General features: G+C 38.6%; 1 protein-coding gene across 4 annotated transcripts in view; it reads left to right on the forward strand.

Annotated features, from left to right (window-relative positions):
- The window catches only part of LOC121518508 (rap guanine nucleotide exchange factor 6), a 211,753-nt gene that overhangs the window by 71,357 nt on the left and 119,757 nt on the right, over positions 1–20,639 (forward strand). For all 4 annotated transcript variants that reach the window (XM_041800853.1, XM_041800857.1, XM_041800854.1 and 1 more), the window contains one exon: positions 10,387–10,456. In XM_041800853.1, the coding sequence (XP_041656787.1) occupies positions 10,387–10,456 (70 nt within the window). The remainder of the gene's footprint in view (positions 1–10,386; positions 10,457–20,639) is intronic.

A 20,639-nucleotide genomic window follows, 5' to 3' on the forward strand; every position in this document is an offset into this window, starting at 1 on the left:
GGGCCCATAACGGTCAGCAAGATCATGAATTATTGTGAAGTTATACTGTAATAACCATACTTTATTTAAAACCTTAATAATAGCCACTCTTATCAAAGCAACAATAACTGAATTTTGTTTATTTGTTAAAGCTGTCGTACAGAATAGCATTAACTATAGAAGAAAGAAGTGAGACAACTTTAGGGGAAAATAATGAAATAATGGCAAAATAAAGGCTAAAATTGGTAAAATTGGTTAAAAGTGGCAAATATTGGTGGGAATAACAGATGGAAAGTGGTAAAAGAGTGGCAAAAATGGGTTAAATGTGAAAAAATAGGTTAAAAAATTATACAGAAGTGGCTAATGTAGGTTAAAATCTGACATAAGTGGGCAGAAAATGGTGAAAAGGGTTAAAAGGTAGCAAACATTCATTAACAGTGGCAAAAATTGGTGGAAATAACAGGTCAAAAGCAGTTTAAAGTGGCAAAAAATAGGGTTAAAGAGGCAAGAAAATGGGATTAAAGTGTCAAATATAGGTTAAAACATGTAAGATGGACAAAAACAGACATAAAATGGTAAAAGTCCACACATCTGATTTTATTTTTCCATTATCATAGATTTCAGTTCAATTCAATAGCAGTTTATTCAGAGGGGGAATCAGAACCAGAAGGGGTGAAATATTCGCACCCTGATGTAACTACAAAACTGGTAACGAGTATTATTACTGCGTAATGACTTTTAAAACACAATCATAAGTTTATCCTCAGCTCGTTCTCTCTTCCATCTCTCCGTCCCTCCCTTTCGCCCTTGCTGCTAGAGCGCCCCCTGGAGGCTTGGTGCTTTTTGACGTTTCTGGTTTTAAAACGCGTTCTGGATTAGGATCGTTTTGAGTGTGGAATCTTTTCTGTATTAGAAGTGCGTTTTTCAGTCATGAATTTGTTTTGATTCTTGGACAGCGTTTGTCAGTTGTATTGCGCTTCCCCTTTTGAAGTTCTTTTGGACTTTTGATTGCGTCTCTAAAGTTGAAGCATTTCTCTTAATGAAGCCGTTTTGTCTCACTTAGAGTGCGTCTGGTTTTGCAGACCGTTTGCCCATACTAGCCATGGCAGAAACAGGATGAAAAGCAGTTAAAAGTGACATTAATAATTAATTTGAACATCAGAAGCTAATAACACCCTTTTCATCGCCAGAATGAAGGAAGTGTTAGCCACCAACAGTAATCTTACTAATCCAACACACACTAAACCACAACTTGATACATAAACCTCATGTAATAAAGTCTACTTTGAAAAGTCTCCTGAAGTTAAAAGAAAAACAGCTAGCAATGCAGATGGTCAATCACTGCCCTGCTTGGATGCATCCAGTGTGAATAAGGTGATATTTGGCAGTGTTTTGGTACCAGTAACTTGCCAGTGTGTTTAAGTTAACTTGCAATTTTCAAAAGTTAAAACTATAAATTACTCAATATGTGGCACCTAGTACTTATTTTTGTACTGAAGTATCATTAGATTTTTAAAAGCTGTATTAATTTAATTAATGAAAATGATGCCAATAAATGTTCATCAATAACATTTATTGGCATCATTTTCATTAATTAAATTAATGAAAATGGTGCCAATAAATGTTCATCAATAACATTTATCATGACAAAGATGAGACCATTGGTTAAAGAAAGATTATTGATTGTAGAAAATCTGACCACAGTGATGTTTAGACAGACTAAAACATCATTGGTGAACTGTCAGACTTTCAAGCGTGAGCCTTAAGCTTTTTTTTTAAGGCTAAGAGTTTTAAAATAGTTTAAGATGGCTACAGAATTAAGATTGTGTGCATTATCGTTTCACAGTTTCAATTGTGGCAACCCTTTACATCATGTTACTGATCAGTCAATCAGAAAATACTCAAATAGGTATGATACTTTACTGTCTCAAATAACCAGCAAACAAAGAACATACAATTCCTTAGGTGTGAAACTATTAGAGGAATTTTAACTGGTTAACCCTCCGACCATGCCCATGTGTTCCTCACTGATGTCTTCTTGACAGATGACAGTAAACCCCGCTCAGCTTTAGGAATGCTTTCAGCAGCTGACACCAACCTCTAACCCCAAAGCACAGAGGCCACCAAACAGCCTTAATTCTCATGAGGGGGTGGACAAAGCATCACTTCATTAGCTGTTACAGAGACAAAGACAAAGCAGAATAGTCATGAATATTGTGTTCAAACTTCACACCTTATTACTGCAGCTGTAAATCCCTCCTGTGCTCCTTTTCCTGAGAAAATAAAATAAAATTTACAGGGATAATGGCTCTGCCTGTCCTTGGATTCACCTGACCAGTGCACTTTATTAAAAGAATATGCAGTTTATACCTTTTACATTTAGTGAATGACTTGTAGAAAAACTGATAAAATCCTTTGCTTTTAGCCTTAATTGTGTCGCCAAAAAAGCATCAGGGTTACATCAGCGGGGATGGATGCTTGAAGCTGGACCTTATTTCAACTGATTTCACAGACCTTTAGTGTGGACACGCTGTAAATCAAAGTGCATGTGTCAGTAGAGTTTCAAATAAATCCACTTAGAGCTAATGTAGCTCCAATCAGAGAGGTTTCCAGCAACAATATAGCCGTAGTACTGGTCCAATTTCCTCTTTCTTTTTCTCCAGCCACAGAAGAAAGAAGAAATTAGAGTGTCCAACAACTGCAATGATCAAAAATCACGTCCTTTAACTATAGGAAATCTGTGCGTCTGAGAGAAAAGTGCAGAGATATGCTGAAACATAAAGGACTTTCATCATTGCTTCCATCATCAGAACATATTAAGGAGACAAGCTTTCATCTGAGCTTGAAATGAAGAGCCTGAGATTATGAAAGTAGTGTCTGCATGGGTGTGAAACTATGAAATTAAGTATGTGATGACATGAAAGATGGCCTCCTTAAAAAAAGAAATTCTGGCCTGAGGAGAGGAAGAGCCTGACAGAGAGGAAGAAGGATAAAATGGAATCCAGGATTAGACGAGGAGAGAGGAGGGGAAGCAAGAAGAAATGAAAAAGGGAAAGCAGTAAAGTGGATTGGACATTGGAAAGAAGAAAAGGAAGAAAAACAGGAAGGGAAAGAAAAGAGGCAGAAAAATAGAAAAAGGTGAAAGCCTCCAGAAGTGGAGCTGAAGGGCAAAACTAAGTAATATGAAGAAGTGAGAGAAGCTGACAGTAAAGAAGGAGGAACAAGCGACTGTCTGGTACACAGTGCGAGGATGTAACCAGAGAGGAGATGAGAGAGAGAAAGTTGGCTCTCTCCCCGCTCAGCACGCTTCCATAATTAAAACCAGCCGCCCCTCCAGACCTTAAACAATGCTGAGTGGCCACTTTAAGCCAGCTAAAGAGAGAGAGAGGTGTTCACTGGCCGCTCTGTTCTCAGGGATCAGCGCACACAATGATTGAGCTTCTCAGACAGAGTATATCTCACACTCTCACACTCTGAGACAGCATGGTGGAAACACTGAGACATGAGTAATCACCAAACACACACACTGACAGTGGGACAACATTTTCAGAGATGTGTAGAAATACACTGCTTAACAAATTTATTAGACCAGCCTAACCCTAACCAAAGTAAGGGTTATGCCACAGCTGCCCTAAATTAACAGCATTGGTAAATACTGAAATCATTTTTTATGTTTCTACAATGGTTAACACACCAATATGTAAAAGCTCTTTAACTGAAATGGTATTTTTAATGCAAAAAAAAATTATTATTTTTATCCATGAATTTTCAAATTGACTGATTTACAAAAAAACTGAAAAAAGAGTAAAGCACAATAATATTTCTTGTTTAATATGTCAAATTATAGTTACTTTCATTCCTGAACAGAAAAATGAGTTTTAGTGGTTGAATGTTATGCTTGATTAATTTCTGACTTCTCAGAGAAGCCCAGTGAGCCGGCTCAAATTTGGGTGAATTCAGTTTGAAATCCCTCATTCCTGTTCAAAATGGTAAAATGTGGAGGGCTCACTGAAAATGAAAGAGTCCACATTAAAGTGCTTCATAATGCTGGATGGTCTTTGAGACAGATATGACAGGTGGTCTAATAAATTTGTTAAGCACTGTACATACAAACTCATTTTAAACTCGGGTTTTAAATGCAAACAGAGAAAGCGGCTGTAGAGGTACAAAGAGAGGTATTTTGAATAGGACTTTAAGTGGCCCAGATCAGGATGGATTGTGGTAAATTCATGCTGTAGATGTCTGCTGTAGAAATAGTCTTTGTGACAATGCCAGTGTATTGTAGCTTTTTCTTTGCTGTCCCAACTACAAAACAAATGTAATGACTGCAGGATTTTTTGAGTTTCCACTTAATGTTTGCAAAAACCAAGGAATGTTAAATTTTTACAGCAATCATGCAGCAAAAATAAAGATGTTTACAGTCAGGAATAATGCCTTTGGTCCTTAAATTTAATATTGAATGAGGTGGGGGAGTAATGCTCTATTTTACTTTTGTTGAGGTTCAGAGTTTTGTTTAATTAGGAGTACAGCTATACTGACTAGCAGGTTCATTGTAGTCTGTTAGTCAGGAGGCTGAAGACCTGTCTCAGCTTCAGCTTTTTACCTGTTTCTAAATTGATAAAAGTTATTTGAAGTCAGCATTTCCAATATTCTGGACAGGGTCCTTCATTGACCTGCATTGATAATAGGAAAACAACAAAGACATAGGAAAAAAGGGTTTTTTTCTTCGTTACCAGGAGTGATGATCTATAGCAGTGGTTCCCAACCTGTTGTCCTTTCAGCACCCTCCACTTGTATCGGAGTAAACTTGAACCTCCATCCCAAAAAATAGTAATACATTGTGGTCAAAATTAACATAAACTTTTTATTTATTTTTTTACTTTAATTTTTATTGATTTTTGTCTTTCAATTAATATCAACTTTAATTCTTTTTGTTTAAACCCAACACAAATATCCCTAAACACAAATTCTCTTACCCAAAACCATCAAATGAATTATTTAAGATAAGATTAGATAAGATAAGATATTCCTTTATTAGTCCTGCAAGGTGAAATTTCAAAGAGAGAGAGGGGGCAGAAGAGAGATGTCACACCCAGTCTGGCTGTTCTTCACATCCAAAAGTGTTATGTCATGATTTCTAAAATATATGCAGAACTAATTTTAACAACTTCAAAGCAGACCGAGCCTGGTGCCCCCCCCTAAAATCTCTGGTGCCCCCCTAAGGTGTTCTGGACCCCAGGTTAGCAACCAAAGATTTATAGCACCCTGTGGAACAACAAGGTGCCATCCTTTAATATTATTATTATTAAGGAAACTTCAGGGTTAACTCTGGGTGTTCAGTATGAAGTTTCGCAATAATACTGGCATATACCGGTACTGGCAGAAAAACCTTTTAAGTTCAATATGGGTATCGGCAGGTATGAAAATGTATGCCAATATTTACAGTCAATATATTCCCTATGTATATCAGCTGTAAATATTATACATCTGCCTTAATAGCAAAATATACAACTGTATACCAGCACAAGAGGCATTTGACATTATTCACAATTAATTGTGAGTTAATATTGGTATCTGTATCAATATTGGCTAAATGAGTTTCGAAATCAGCATATCAGATGTTGGCAAATATCCAATTCCTTGTATCCCAACTGTGAGGTGGCTCAATTCTTACTCAGGTAGATTACCATGGTAACACATGCTCAACAACTGACCTGTTCCAGAACAGGTTATGTTTGGGAGAACGTTCAGAATAAGAAATCTACACAAGAAGCTGTGTACAGCCCAATAAGATCTCTGGATCTCAGAGGTCTGTGAGGTGACCATGAGAGGAGGTGGAAGAGGGAGAGAGAACAACAAACCATTTGTGTTTCCTGTTGTTATTTTTCATGTAAAATATACAGTGATGAAATGTATTAATGTTTATAAGCAGTTATGATGACATAAACGAATTCCATAGTTTGGTATGTTTACCAGTTGACAAGTTGTTTTTAAGCAAGGTTGTTTACACACTCAGAGTCAGTTTCACAAAATAATTTTAAGTGTGCATAAACCCTTGCTATTTTTTAAGGTTTAAAGATGTCAGTCTATTACCTCAGGGCCAATTTAACATTGTTTTTGACACAGCAGTGAAATTGAACTTTGCAATCACTATGCCTTTGTATGTTTACATCAGTAGGGATTTTCCATCATGTGATTTTGAACAGCATTATGACATTGTAGAAGCATGGAAAGCACACAGTGCTGCCATGAATGTTTAAAGTAGCTTTGTCCTGCCTCATCACACCTTTGTTACTTTTATGTCAGCTAAGCAGCTGAGGAACTATCCTCCCTCTGCATGTGCTGCCCAGCCATATCCCCTCACCCCAACTAAACAGAGACCTTCAAAACTTTAACTTTAATAGGAAAAATGAAAATGTTTTGCCATATATGAGCTTATTAAATAAAAAATCAGGTCAGCTAGAAGCACCATGCTCATGTTTTCCTATGACTGTGGGAACATGAGAAGGCTGACAGAAAAAAAGAGTTTTATTTCTACTGAATACATTGTTAAGAATGAACTCGAAGGCATCATGCAGGATCTCCATGTGATGAGTTCAGGGTTGGCTGACCCACAAGACCTCACCACAGCATCAGCTGCTCTCCTCCTGCTTATCAAACTACAGCCAGCTGCTCAGCAGACTGTTACCTAACCTGTACAGCCTGCAGACACAGTCACATTGTAAAACGATGGTGTGTATTTAGAACTGTGGCTTGATCGTATTATTGAGTGGCCCTGTGTGTTTCTTGATAATGAAGTGGCATGACTTTTTGGAGTCCAAACTTTTGATTTTCTGACATTTTCATCATTTTCCATTATTGTTGTGATACTTTAAAGGTTAAAGACATTTTTTTATTGATGGTAAACTTTAGGCAAGACATGATTGCTCTTTTAAATGTAAGCAGTCCATTTCTGATTCTGACTATTCTGCTATGGTGGCATATCAGCCAAATCCAGAGACATTTTGATAATAACAAGACTAGGTAAAAACCTAGTATATGGCTGACCGCAACTATCTGGGATGCTTGTTGAAATGCCTGACATAAATGTGTGTTCTGGCAGAGTGATTTTGTCATGATTGTTACCCCCAATTTCCATATACAGCGTGCGTGCCGCAGAACACCAGCGAATCGTACTGCGGAGCACTTCGCTCCCTCTCTAGTCTATCAGAGCATTTCCATAGCTGGCTCCAGACCGGCAGAGGTGCATGCCTGGAGCGGCATTTTGCGCCGCTTCGTTTCAGATATGCTGCAGGTCTATTTTCAGCGCCGGCTGCTGCCAAACCTCGTAAATTCACTGTTGTTCAGAAAGCACCAACCATGGAAGTCACAAGCGTAGAACATCCGATTCTTTCAAAATAAAACACAATGCATGGACTCCTGATCGTAAATCATCACTATATCAACATTAGGTCTCATCCTGCAGTGAGAGCAAAGGGTCACCGAGAGGTCAGTGGGTCACAGAGCTACAGTGGTACCATTGACGAGGAAAAGTTAACTTTTGGGGATATTTAGCCAAAGAATTTTGCATAAAACCACAGATCCTGTAAGCAAACATTAACCTTTTAACTTACTAATGTACTCACCCAATGGCGGAAGCAATAATATCATGGACTTATACCAGAAAGGATGATTAAATTCACCCTAAAAGGTAAAATAGTCCGCTGCTGACATACTATTCCTGCGTGAACTCGCAGTTCTCCGGTGATCTCTTCCTGCTGATCAAGGCTTGCACACCGTGGCAATGCGCTCTAGACTTGCTTCCAGTGGGCGAGGTTGCTTAGTAGTTCACACGACCAGAGGGCATCAGTGAGACTAGTGACGTCACCTTCTCCTGCACGTCTTTCCTAGTCCCAGTCTTCAACTTTTCAATGCTCCATTTCTCCATGGCGCCTCCTCTCATCGGTGCCCCTTTAGTGGCCGTTATTAGCTGGACCAGTATGGATTGTGATTTTGTACACCTGCTTACGGCGCAACACCGGAATCTTAGGTGTTCTAGGGTTTTTTCCGGTTACCTTTTACGTCACAATAGCGGCGGCCATGACACCTGTGGAGACCGTTATTACCTGCCTGTGGATCTCCTGTGTTTTCCTCGGGGGAATACTGTTTCCCTTTAATGACCACCCTCAGTTGTTTTGACCACAGTGGATGTGTTTGATCCTCATACCAGCTCTGCTTCATGCTGTGAAATACGCTGGCTTTACACACCGCTCTCTGGTGCTGCAGACTCTGTATTGGTACACGTGAATAGCCACGCTATTTATAACCTGCGGCGTTAATTAGTACTTTTCTCTCCGAACTCATAACTTATCAGCCCCGCACTGCTGTGTTATGCTTTGACAGCATAGGATCATCTGATTATGCCCTCTGATCACTGTTTTTGGGGACAATTGCGGAGTTTGAATGGATATTCAGCGGCAGTGTGCTAGCTTCACCTAGCTAGCTGTGATGAAGAAATGAGGTGTTCGAGCTAACGTTCGGCTAGTTCACAAGCATTCACACAAGTTACCCTTTTCCCCCTCAAGAATCACATAATCATGCCAAAGCAGCTCAGCAGTGGAGTAAAAACATCTTTCCCAACATGAAAAGCTTATAGGGTTGTTTTATTCTTTGTCATACAGAAATGTGGCCCAGTTCTGGGGAAACAGAGGCTAAAGCTATAGCTGAGTATTCAGAGCAGTGGAGGCAGCCATTAGAGGGCTTTCAGCACGAGTAAACCCCGCCCATAGAGCAACTCTGTATGGATGAGCCATACATAAATGATGTTACCTCGAGCCTAGTTAGCCATCAGCCATTAGCCATTAGCGACAGCTTTCAGTCCAAGCAAACGCAGCTCTGTAGTATATGGCTCATACAAAAGTGTCACTCACTCAGTGACCGACAGACGGACAGACACACTCACTCAGACACAGACATTGCCATATGTAGGGCTGACCGCAAATGCATCTTCCTGTATTATGTGCAGTACTGGAGTCCCAGACAAATTTCCTTAAGGGAACAAAGCATATTGGGTTTTCATAATGTATCATATCTATTGATTGTATTTATGTGTGGATTTAAATAGCACTGGTTGTGCTCTCAGTCTCTGTGGTTCTGCTCCAGGTTTGCTGAGGTGTCGACCATGGAGTTATTGATCCACTCTGTTTCCAGTCTGTGGTCAGACCATCGCCACAAACTCTTTACTCACCTCTACATCTCTAACACAAACAGAGCTTTGTCACAGACTCTGGCAGCTGACCTACGTGTCTGATGAAAACTCACACATCCTTGTTTCTCTAACCTGCAGCTGATAAATGTAATGTCACTCAGGTTTGGCAGAGGGTTTTTGAAGACTGTTACACAACAGCTTTAAAAGTCATCAAAAAAGCATTGAAGGAAGTCCTTTTCTTAAAGTATCTCTTCAGAGCACTTTAAACATCTGTTCAAACAAAATGAAGCTAATCCAGTCAGTGATGAATACGATATTTAATCAGTTAAAGCTTGGTATGTTGTAGAGTGTTTTGCTCTTTGTTTTCTCTTTGATTGGGATTTGTTATTTCATTTCCTCATTCTCACTATGAAGTCTGGTAAAGAGAGTTTACACAATCAGATATAAGTGGTTAAAGTTTAACACATTTACTAACTACAGGCTGAGAAAAATTAGAAAGTGTGTACACTTCAGCTATGAAACACATCACTTTACTCTTCTGTCAGTTGTCCCAGGTTCTATTCATTTTGGTTTTTTTTTGCCTCTGTAATGGTGATAGCCAGGAATACTATGTTTATGGGTTCTCTGTTAGCAATATTTCTTTATGTACAAAAACTTTGCAGGACTTATGGCCATGTTTGGGCCAAGGGCTGATTAGGTTTTGTAGGTCAAGGTCATTCTGTCTCAAATCCAGCCCTTGCCTTTGTTATTTCTACAAATTACAGAGAAAACCCCACAGCGCTTCTTCATGGCCCTGAACTGTTCTTTCACTATCCAACAACTGGATACCTCACAGAGGCCTATAACTGCCAAGCTGTAGTTCTAGTTAATTCTATTTACATCATCTATGTGGATGGAAGATTGAGTTATAATCATAAGACATTATATTAAGTAATGTTTATCTAAATGTATAGGCAGTCTTACAGAATACAGGCTTTTGTCTCCCTTTCTCTTTAGATAACCCCTCCTGTAACCTTACATACAGTACCTTTACCTTACATTTTGTCCTCTCATTCCTTCTTTTAACATGAGAGCTTAGTACCATGTAGTCTTATATTTTGTTTATTATAGGTGGGTGAATGTAACCTAATACATCTGATGCCACTGCTACAATCTCAGAATTGTATTGCCTTTGGTTTGATTCTGTTTTTTGCAATTAATTTGTGTGTGTTCTCCTTCAGTTTTGGCAAGCAGCTTGGGGGCAGACGAGGCTGTGAATGCATCACTTTGGAGCCATCAGAAATGATCGTGGTGAGTGGAGATGCATCCCGTGTCCCTTTACTCTCCCTCTCTCTGTGTTTGTCTTTGTGTCTCCCATAAGCCCCTTTTTATCCTCCCGCTTCTCCCATGTCTGTCCTTTGATATTCCTCTTGTTTTTTTTCCACATCTTTATTTGATCTCTGTGATACCCTTTTCCCCTTTATTCTTGTCTAATTCATCCTCCTTCTGTTCTTCTTTCATCTCTTTACCTGTTCATCTCTGGCTCTCACATCTCCCATCACCCCCCATCTTTCTGTTTTCTCTGTAACTCTGTCCTCAAATTCTGATGAGCTTCACTGGCTGGACATGATGCACATGCATTTTCTATTTAAACCTTTTACAGCAGGTTTAAACTCAGAGAACTACAAATAAAATGAAGTTAAGTAAAATTGTATTGTTATATTTACATACAGTATTTTCTGAAAGATCAGATTTCTGTAAAAAGTACTTTGTACACCAATATTGAATTTTGTTAAGACTAAAAAATTGCATTTCCCAAACATCAGTTTTTATATTCTAGTTGAGGAGTGTATAAGTTAAGCTATATAAAATATGGCTATGCCTGTATATACTTTTCTTTCTCCTTAGCTGTTTTCACAGCTTCTCATTTACGTAGATCCTTCTAAGTGTGGAGTTTCCCCGTTGGATGGGTGGTAGATGCAGCAGAATTCCAATGTGGTGGACAATTTGGCCCATTACTGACAGTGTTTTTGGTTTACTTATATAAAAGCCACAAGTAACTGGATGTTTTTACAGAATGTGAAGAAGAAACTAATGAATTGGAGAAAAGTCTGAAGCAGCTTTGTTAAACCATTGATTTCCCCCCTGTTTTATTTCACAGCAGCTGATAAACAATACATGTTGCAAAGGACATGCCTCTCTTTTGCTGCACAGCGTAATCACAAACCATAGCTCAACGTTCCACATGGATACCACTGGCAAAAAAGACATCCACAAGTGTGAAATGTCAGTAGATTTGCTCAATGATTTGTGAAGTGTCCCTGTGAAGGACAGTATCTAAAAGTCCTTGGTTGGCCCAGGCCTGTCATGTTGTATCATCATATAGAAATCATGCCTGTTACTGTCTGCTTCCACAAGGTTGCAGTGCATGAAAAGTCTCAGTCTCCTTCCTGAATGTCCTTCCTGCTCTCCTATCTTCCCTCTCCTGAGTCTGGGGGACTAGAAGGATCAGATGGGATAAGACAGGATAAGTTTTACAGGAAAAGCAGCAGGTAGGAGCAGGTTCACTGATGTTTTTTAAAAGGTAATATCAAATCCTGAAAGGATTTGACCTTATAGAGGGTTACTTTTTTACTAACCTTGACATGTCACAGTGAGGTCAAAGATTCTCTGATGTCACAGAAAGTGCCTGAGCAAACCCTTTTACATACATTCCTTATAAACCCTTATCTGAGGTTTCTGTTTCTCTGGATGTACAGAATCAAAAAACTGTCCTTGGTGTAGGAGGAAGAACAATGATGAAACCTTATCAGCCTACGACAGACTGCCACTCTGTTTCCTTAAACTGAGGCAATAATGTGCAAGATTGTCATGCAAGTTAATCAGTTTAACTATTCTTTTTCACTTCTTGTTCTGACACAATAATGATTTCACCAGTTTTGCTCTTTAAGTATTTATTTTACTGCTCGAGGCATTTCTCTACAGGGAAAATCCAGCTTTACAGGAAGTCATGTTTCCTCTACAGAAAACAAGAAGAAAATTAATGATTTTATGTAGAAACTTGAACCTGCTTTTGCTCTAGTGATTGCATTAATTAACCATCTCAGTTCATTATGTTGGCATAATATTGTAACAGGAACTTGATTATTTTTGGGTGTAGTACTGAAGTATTTTTTTATTTGTCCCATTTATACTTTGGTTTCTTTTTTTATATACTTAATTTTCAAGAGTGCAAGGTATAATCTTGAAAGTAATATGAGAAAATGTTAAAAAGTCAAAAAGAAAGGTTTAATGGGGGAAAAATACAATCATCAACAACAACAAAAGTGGCACATAATGGGTAAACAAGAATATGACCTCCAAGTTCAATGCCACATTGGAGTTTCAGTCTAGAAAAATTGGCTTATTTCATTGGAATATTTTATACTTTGATTGCAGTGTTGACTTTAAGCAAACCTAATTTGTGTAAAAAAAGAGAACTCAGCTTGTGCTGATTGGAGAACATGCTGTCTTGATGTTCCTGAAATTATTATAATCAAAGTAGCAGCTAAGCAGAATTCCTGAATGTCAAATGTTTCCATAACCATTATAATCATGAACAATACAATATTTAAATATTTTACACTTAAGAAATTAAACCTTTGTGATTTAATTCTAATTATTGCTAAATTATTACTAAACAGTCTTCATTTTATCTTTTGGATTGAGGTCTGAGCTTTGACTTGGCCACTCACATTCACCTCGTTCTCTTTAAACCATTTCTGTATAGCTTTCTCTGTATGTTTCAGGTCATTGTCTTGCTGGAAACTAAATCTTCTCCAAGCTGTAGTTTTTTGATGGAATGAGATTGTCCTCCAGTAATTACATTCATTTTGCCGCATTTATTTTAAACTCTCTCTTAACAAGCCTTCCAGGGCGAGCTGCTGAAAAGCAACCCCACAGCATGATGCTGCCACCACCACACTTCACAGTATGGATGGTGTGCTTGTGGTGATGTTCTGTGTTCGGTGTCTGACAAACATACTGTCTTGTCTAACTACCAAAAGCACCATTTTGGTCTCATAAGACCAAAGAACTTTCTTTCACTTGACCTTGGAGTCTCCCGCATACATTTGGGTGAACGCTAGTCCAGATTTAATACGTTCCACAGTGGATTTCTCATTGGCACTCCCCCACAATGCTTTGGCTGGTGAAGAACCCTGGCAACAGTTGTTGTATGCAGAGTCTCTTACATCTCAGCTGCTGAAGCTTGTAACTACTTAAAAGTAGTCATAGGTGTCTTGGGGGCCTCTCTCACTAGTCTCCTTCTTGCGTTATCACTCAGTTTGTGAGGACAGCCTGATCAAGGCAGATTTACAGATGAGCCATACTCCTGATAGATTTAACTGATCTCTGGGGGATGTTCAGTGCCTTGGAAATGTTTTTGTATCCATCCTCTGACTTAAACTTTTTAATAACCTTTTCTTTGAATTGCTTGGAGTGTCCCTTTGTCTTCATGGTGTAATAGCAGCAGAGAATATTGATTAACCAGTGACTGGACCTGCCAAACACAGGTGTCTCCATACGACAACCACTTGAGACACAGTCACTGTGCTCAGGCAATCCCCATTTCACTAACTGTGAGACTAGTGGTACCAGTTGGCTGGACCTCTGTTGGATTTGTTTAGTTACTTTACAGGAGTTGAATATTTATGCAATATATTATTTTACATTACATATTTTTGTTTAATTGACATTACTTTGTAGAAATCAGTTTTCCCTTTGAAATAAAGGATTTTATTTTGTAATTGTTTTTGTCAAAAAAGCCAAATTATATTGACCATGACTGATTTATAAAATCAATAAAGGGCTGAACTAACCAAAGGGGTGAATACTTTTCATAGGCACTGTCTATCCTTTAAATGCTGTGTGGCTGGTTCCATCTTAGTGTGAGTAATGAAGCTGTTTTTTTCTTTTTTGTTCACCAGGAGGTTCCTTTCCAACTGTCTCTTGAAACTGCAAATGTGTCTCATTACATAAAAAAAGGGTAGGCATCAGCCATCCTGGATCTAACATTACACAGTGACTTCTGTGGCATTCATAATAATTCATTGCATCCTGAGCAATGTGAAAGGGGCTAAAATAAAAAAATTTGGATGGTGTTGTTGATTTATGACTAAATCATGACCTTAGGTAGCAGCAGTGTTTAGGACATGAGAAACACTTTCTCTTATTTAACCTATGAGGCTTCATCATCAGATACGTCCAGTGAAGAAACCAAAGACTGTTCTGCCTGTGCTTGCGCAACTAACACATCCACAGAACAGTGACAGTTTGATTAAAAATGCTGATAACAGATCTGTGGCAAAGAGCTGCGACACAGTTGTCAAGTCTTTTTTTTAACACTTGTTGGGGATGTTGTAAGGGAGGCATGCAGAGATAAAGTGGTACTGCTGTCTTTGCCCGAGCATATATAAATTGATAAATAAAACAAAAACTGAATGATGGACACAATTAAGTCCGTGGATAATGTAGGCAAAAGTGAACCAGAAATGTTCACTGACACAAACAGGTTATACATGAATGGTTTGCCCTTTCAGTGCAACACGTAGTCCTAAACCAGCCCTGTGGATCCATTTAGAGGCTGTCACTGCATAATGAGTTTTAGCTCTGATGATCTCCTGGGTATGACCATGTGATTCTGTGTGGATGTTGCTGGGGAAAAAAGCAGCTCAGTTTAAAAGATGCCAGGGGAACAAATTAAAGAGTTTGTGAGCTAATAAAGCAGGTTTGAATTAAATTGTCTTCTTGTGTACTAAGATTGTCTTTGTGTCAGCAAGAGTAGAGAGAGAGTGGTGTTGGTGTTGATAAAGAGAGAAGGAGGAGTGAGTGTTAGACCAGAACATAATGAATCACCTGCTCAGAGCCTTAGGGAGAATAGAAGGTGTTTTTATGTGTCTACATACATAGACTTAGTCGGTATTTATATGAAAGTATGAGCATTTTTGTCTGGTAAGGAGGAAATGAGATGATGGAGGCTTTCACTGCTGTTTGTATCCAGTATACTCTTTCCCTGTTGGGCAGTCCTTTCAGTCGGTTTGTGATGATTTTCCTTTGACAGTTGAAAACATGAATATAGTCTCTGTCATGTCACTCACTGGAATCTGTAATGAAGCCGGACCATGGCAGTCATAATATTGGAGATGCTATCTGAAGCTCTAATCAGTCTAGAAAGAGGCACAGAGCTGGAGCTGGCCTTGAACCTCCTGGGAAACAACACGGCAACCTGTCAGTGAGCTCAGGCACGCCTCTGTTGATGTAAATTCATGAGTAACACTTTGCTTTAATAAAAACTGATGAGAAATGAAATTCATCCCCAGTACAGTTTTAAAGGGGAAATATCATACCCCCTTTCCACGATTAACACCGTCTCCTGTGATCTAAATGAAAAACTTGCCCTATGCTTTGGTTAAAATATTATATGGATCCAGCATAAGAGGAGGTTATAAACCAGCTTGTTTTAGAATGGTCTGTTTTGATGTGTCTCTTTAAATGTAAATTAGGTCCCTCTCAATCCACTCCTCTCCTCTCTTTGGGTGCTACAGCAGGAATATGCTTCCATGGCGAGGTGAGGAACAGATAAGGCCCAAAGTACCCCCCAAAAAATTGGCTCGTATCACTCAAACGTGCCAAAAAGAAGTGTCAAAAAAGTGGACAAATGACAGAAAAGGTGACCAAAATTGGCGAAAGTACCACAAAAGAGGAAAAAATGGCCGAAAGAAGAATAAAGTGGCAAAAATGGCTTAAAGTGACAAAATGGTTGTAAAATGGTAAAATTGGTTAAATTTGGCAAAAAGGGGTAAAATGGCTTAAAATCAGCAAAATATGTGGAATAAACTGGGAAAAATTAGTCTAAAGTGTCAGAAATCAGCAGGAAAGTGGTGAAATGGGTTAAAAAGTAGCATGGATAAATAATTCCAGCATTAGACCCAATAAAACTTTACACAATTTTCAGCTCACAAACAAGGGAACTCTTAGCCAGGATGCTAGCACCAATACTACTGATCCACATACATTGACATGGTAAACAAATTACAACTGGAAAGGGTCCATACTCTGGGTTTGTCAGGGGTCCTGACAGTTCTGGGGGCAGGTGTTCATATGACTCAATGTGATGTCACAGTGGAAATAGAATCTAATAAACCATCAGATTGTTTTTTTTTCACTCATAAGATATGAGCAAAGGAGTGGGTTTGTTCATGTCACATTTTGTGGGTGGATAGATACAAATGCATTTGTGAACATTTTTTTTTAAAAGTGTGGCTTTCCTATTTTTCATAAATGATCCTCTTTTTTTTCTCTACACTATAAACATGCTCTGCTGTAAAAATTGTCATTGCCGATCATAAAATGGTCAGTTATGGGGTTTCCTTGGCTTTTGAAGGCCAGCCTCAAGGACACTCTTAAGTAGTTGGATCAGTATTTCTTTGGTTCTGTGTTGACTCATTTACATGGGGAACATGGATGTAGCATTAAATTTACCAGTGGAACTACAGCAAAGAGGGGAGGGGTTTTTGACATGAGTTTTAAGACTCACAGGAAAAAGATTAGACAGAGTTATTGTGCTGAATTAGGGTTGCTAATATATATGGCTAGTGTTCTGCTATTTTTTCGGACTTCTCTTTATCTTGTCATCTACAATGCACCCTCAGATCCTCGTTGTGTGATGCATAAAAGTTCAGATTGGAAAGAAGCAAATACAAGTGTTTAAAAAATGATGTACGATAAAGGTTCTAATAGATACATATGCAGAGGTATAAAGTAACCAATAACCAAAGTTTGAATGTAGAGTTTGAAAATATCAATAGTTGAAAGAAGATGTGTAAATAAGCTGATAAAAACATACAGACTGACATTCAAATTTATTTTTGTGTTGTGAGTGGTGGCAACTGTAGCGTCCATACAGTTTATGGGTGATAATAATACATTGTTATAACATTTTTCTTTGAAATTGAAGATGATAAGTTATACTGCAATTAGTAGTAATAAGTTAAAATTGGTAGCTTTACATTGTGCCATTTCTGAAAGCTTTTCATCAAAATAACATACAGAATCAATGGGTTTTGGATTTGAAACTTTATTAATCTGATCTGAAAATAAACATAAAAATTAACAAGTCAGCAGGACCCATTTGATGCAGCATGGCCAGCTAAATCTTATTCTGCACATTGGCAGATTATTAAAACGTTGTCCTCTACAGAGAGGAGCAAACAAGGCTTTACAGTTTTCCAAGGCAATATCAGCCTTAAAAAGACCTGTAGTGATTAAACTGCTGGGCTGGTTGTTCCCACGAGGCTTTGACAGAACATCTCTGTCTAGACAAAGACTAATGGGAGTTTTTTCTTCACTGCTTAGAAAATAACAGCTGTTTTGTTACTGTAAAGAAATCCAATTAGCTGAAAAATAAACAGAAACCCCATGTAGACATTTCAGCTTTGTACTACAGATTCCTGTGCGACACATTGTAGCTTTGGTTTTGCACTATTGCTTTACATTTTAGGAAAATGTGCATTATATTGATCGTGATATTATCTTTTTAGATGATTGTTTTAAAAAAGAAAAAGCTGCTTCTTACTTCCATATTTGACAACAGGTAGATTTACAGAACTTCTCCTGCTGATTTCTTACGTCAAATCTAATTTTATTAGACAGGGGCCTCCTGGTGAGTTTATAAGCTCAAATTTACTCAAAATGCATATATCTAGTGAGTTTTTTAGTTCATTATACACATGAGAGATACAAATATCTATCCAACAAGATGAAAGTTTCTGATCATGCAGAGTTCCTTTGAACTTACATGCTAGTTCAAAGATTCAAGCATGGACATTTTTGGTGGCCTTTTTGCCATTCAGTATTGTAGTTTCATACCCAAACGCCTGAGCTGAAATCAGCATGTTATTAAGAATCAACACAAAACTGCAGCTCATTTCCCTTTTATCTTATTGAGATAGAAAGGCATAAAGTATAATATCTTGAGGTTAAAATTTCTTGTTGGATCAGTTGGAAGAGCATGTGCTCCATATAGAGAGGCCACAGTTTTTGTTGCACTAGTTCATGATCCTGATGCGGTTTGGTCCATGTCATCTCCCACTCCCTCTTACATTTGCAGTCTATTTTCAATTGTTCTTTCTCTTATGAAGACAACAAAAGCCCTCCCTCCTCAAAAAGTTTTACTTGGGTTTATACGAACTTTAAGTGCAACTTTGGTATCAGTTTAGAACATGTCTTAAAAGAATTATATCTCACCTTGCTGTGTGAAAATCCATCTAACTCACAGTGGGTGATGCATGTTATTTTTTATGCAGCAGCAGTGTGTTTGGAATAAATTATAGAAAAATGGGTAAACAGCTTGCATGCCAATAGCTAAACAGAGTAAGGCACAACTTTTTGAATCCCCCACTGGTTAAATAACAGAATGATTTCTGGGAAGTCCCTAAGCATAGAGCACTTATCATCAATGATGCCTAAATATACTGGAACTCTGGAGTACCATTACAGAAAAAGACAAGAAAAACTGTCAGAAACAAACATAGACAGGACCATGTTCCCACTCAGAGACACACAAAGGCAGGGGCACTGTGGTCTAGTCTGGTCACACTGCATTGCAGCCAATCAGTTAATGAGGGCCATGGGAATAGAGAAGGGAGGGTAATTTGTGGCTGTCGTCATGATGCTGGTCACAGGATGGACAGGAGTGACATTCACAGACTGACAGGGTGGGGTTGTGTGTATTTCTGCATATTTGCGTGTCTGTGCGTGTGTGGTGGGAATACATTGTTAAGAATTAAATCAGGGAAAGAAGGAATGCAGCAAGAAAAGGAGCAAAAGCATGAAGGCACCAAACAATCAGATATGCAGAGAGGAATGTAAACTGGCAGATGAGTCGATGTGAGGTAAGTCGCACACAAATTTAGAGGACAGAGGAAACAGGAAGCACGGTCATATTAAGGCCATGACAGTCAGACAGAAACATGAAAGCTAGAGTTCTCAATGGCTGACATAACTGCTGGTCACGAGATAGATAACGGTTATATTCAGCCAGACAAAAAGACTGTTATGTAGTCACAGGACAGACATGAAACTCTGGTACCCCCCCCCCCCCCCCATAAATTTGTCTGTTTTACCTCCGGGCTGTCTGTCTCATGAGACATCATAAAGCAAGATTATATTTTTTAGCCATAAGAAAGGGCATATCGATGCAGAACTGACCTCTTTTACAACTGTTATTTTGTATTTTACAGCTCAACTATCACTCATGCAATTGTTGCAGCACCCATTTCAGCTAAACTACCCACAATGCAGCAGTTATTCTGTGTGTAGCAGCAGAGCTACCTGACATAAAGTTGACCCTCTGTCCGTTTAACCAACAGCAGTTTTAGAGTCTATTTCTAGCTATGATAGCATACATGGAAAATCTCTATATGCATCAACAGATTCAGGTCTCTTGGGAAGATTTAAGAAAAAAAGGTTCTGCAAAAAGTTTGTGGCTCAGAATTGAATAAGATCTCTGAAATGTGCTCTTTTCTACATCCTTCTTGTTTAACAGCGCACTAATGGCAGGCACACTCAAATCTCCACCAGATTTTTTGGGTTTACTTTGGTAATATGAGTTCTATCATGAGTTTTTAGTTATGAAACAGACAACACTGATGATATTATGAAAAATTCCCTGTTTTAAAATGTCATCTGAAGTGTAGACATGAGGTTGTAGATCCATAGTGTTTCTCCTTGTAGACATTTCCTCCAGTGAAATGAATCACTGTCACATATTTTTCTGTAAAGATTACTTTTTGGCCTTTTCATCTTTTTTGTCAGCTCTAAACAGAGGGAATGCTGGGAAGAGGGACTGGAGGTGACATCATAGCATCAATTCCCCAGGTCAGACAGCAGCTAATGTTTTCAGGTTCAAAATCCTTTCTCTTTTGATTAAGCTCAACAAGCTGTAGTTAGATGAAGTAATTTTGATGGGGGAAAGCTTGAGGATTTCTGTTCATATGAAGGGTGATAAAATCCTCCTGGGATTTTTTAGGTTTACCACAGTTTTTCCCCTAAACCTAACCATGTAACTCTGGTGCCCAAAACCTCACAAAACTCTCACCATATCAATATTCTAAGTATTGAACAACTTCTGTATTCATCCTCATGGTGGTGGTTCAAAGACATTTCACCTGTTCTGCACATATTTAACATGATAACTGATGATACACATTCTGGCTCACTGATTAAGTGGGCCCACCCAAAGCCTAAAACTGGTGCAGACATTTTTTGAAAGATGACATATCTTTGAAGCAGTGGCGGATTAAGGAAGTAATGGACCCCTGGGCCGTTCTCTTTGTGGGGCCCACCTTAGGCCTAGTCCAAAGCAACTGAGGTTTTCCTCCACGTTGACAAAATGTTCTCAAAAAACCTTTGTCCACATGATGACATATAACCCCACTGTTATGGGCTGTAAAGA

Source organism: Cheilinus undulatus, linkage group 12 (genome assembly GCF_018320785.1).
Source record: "Cheilinus undulatus linkage group 12, ASM1832078v1, whole genome shotgun sequence".
Classification (NCBI taxonomy): domain Eukaryota; kingdom Metazoa; phylum Chordata; class Actinopteri; order Labriformes; family Labridae; genus Cheilinus; species Cheilinus undulatus.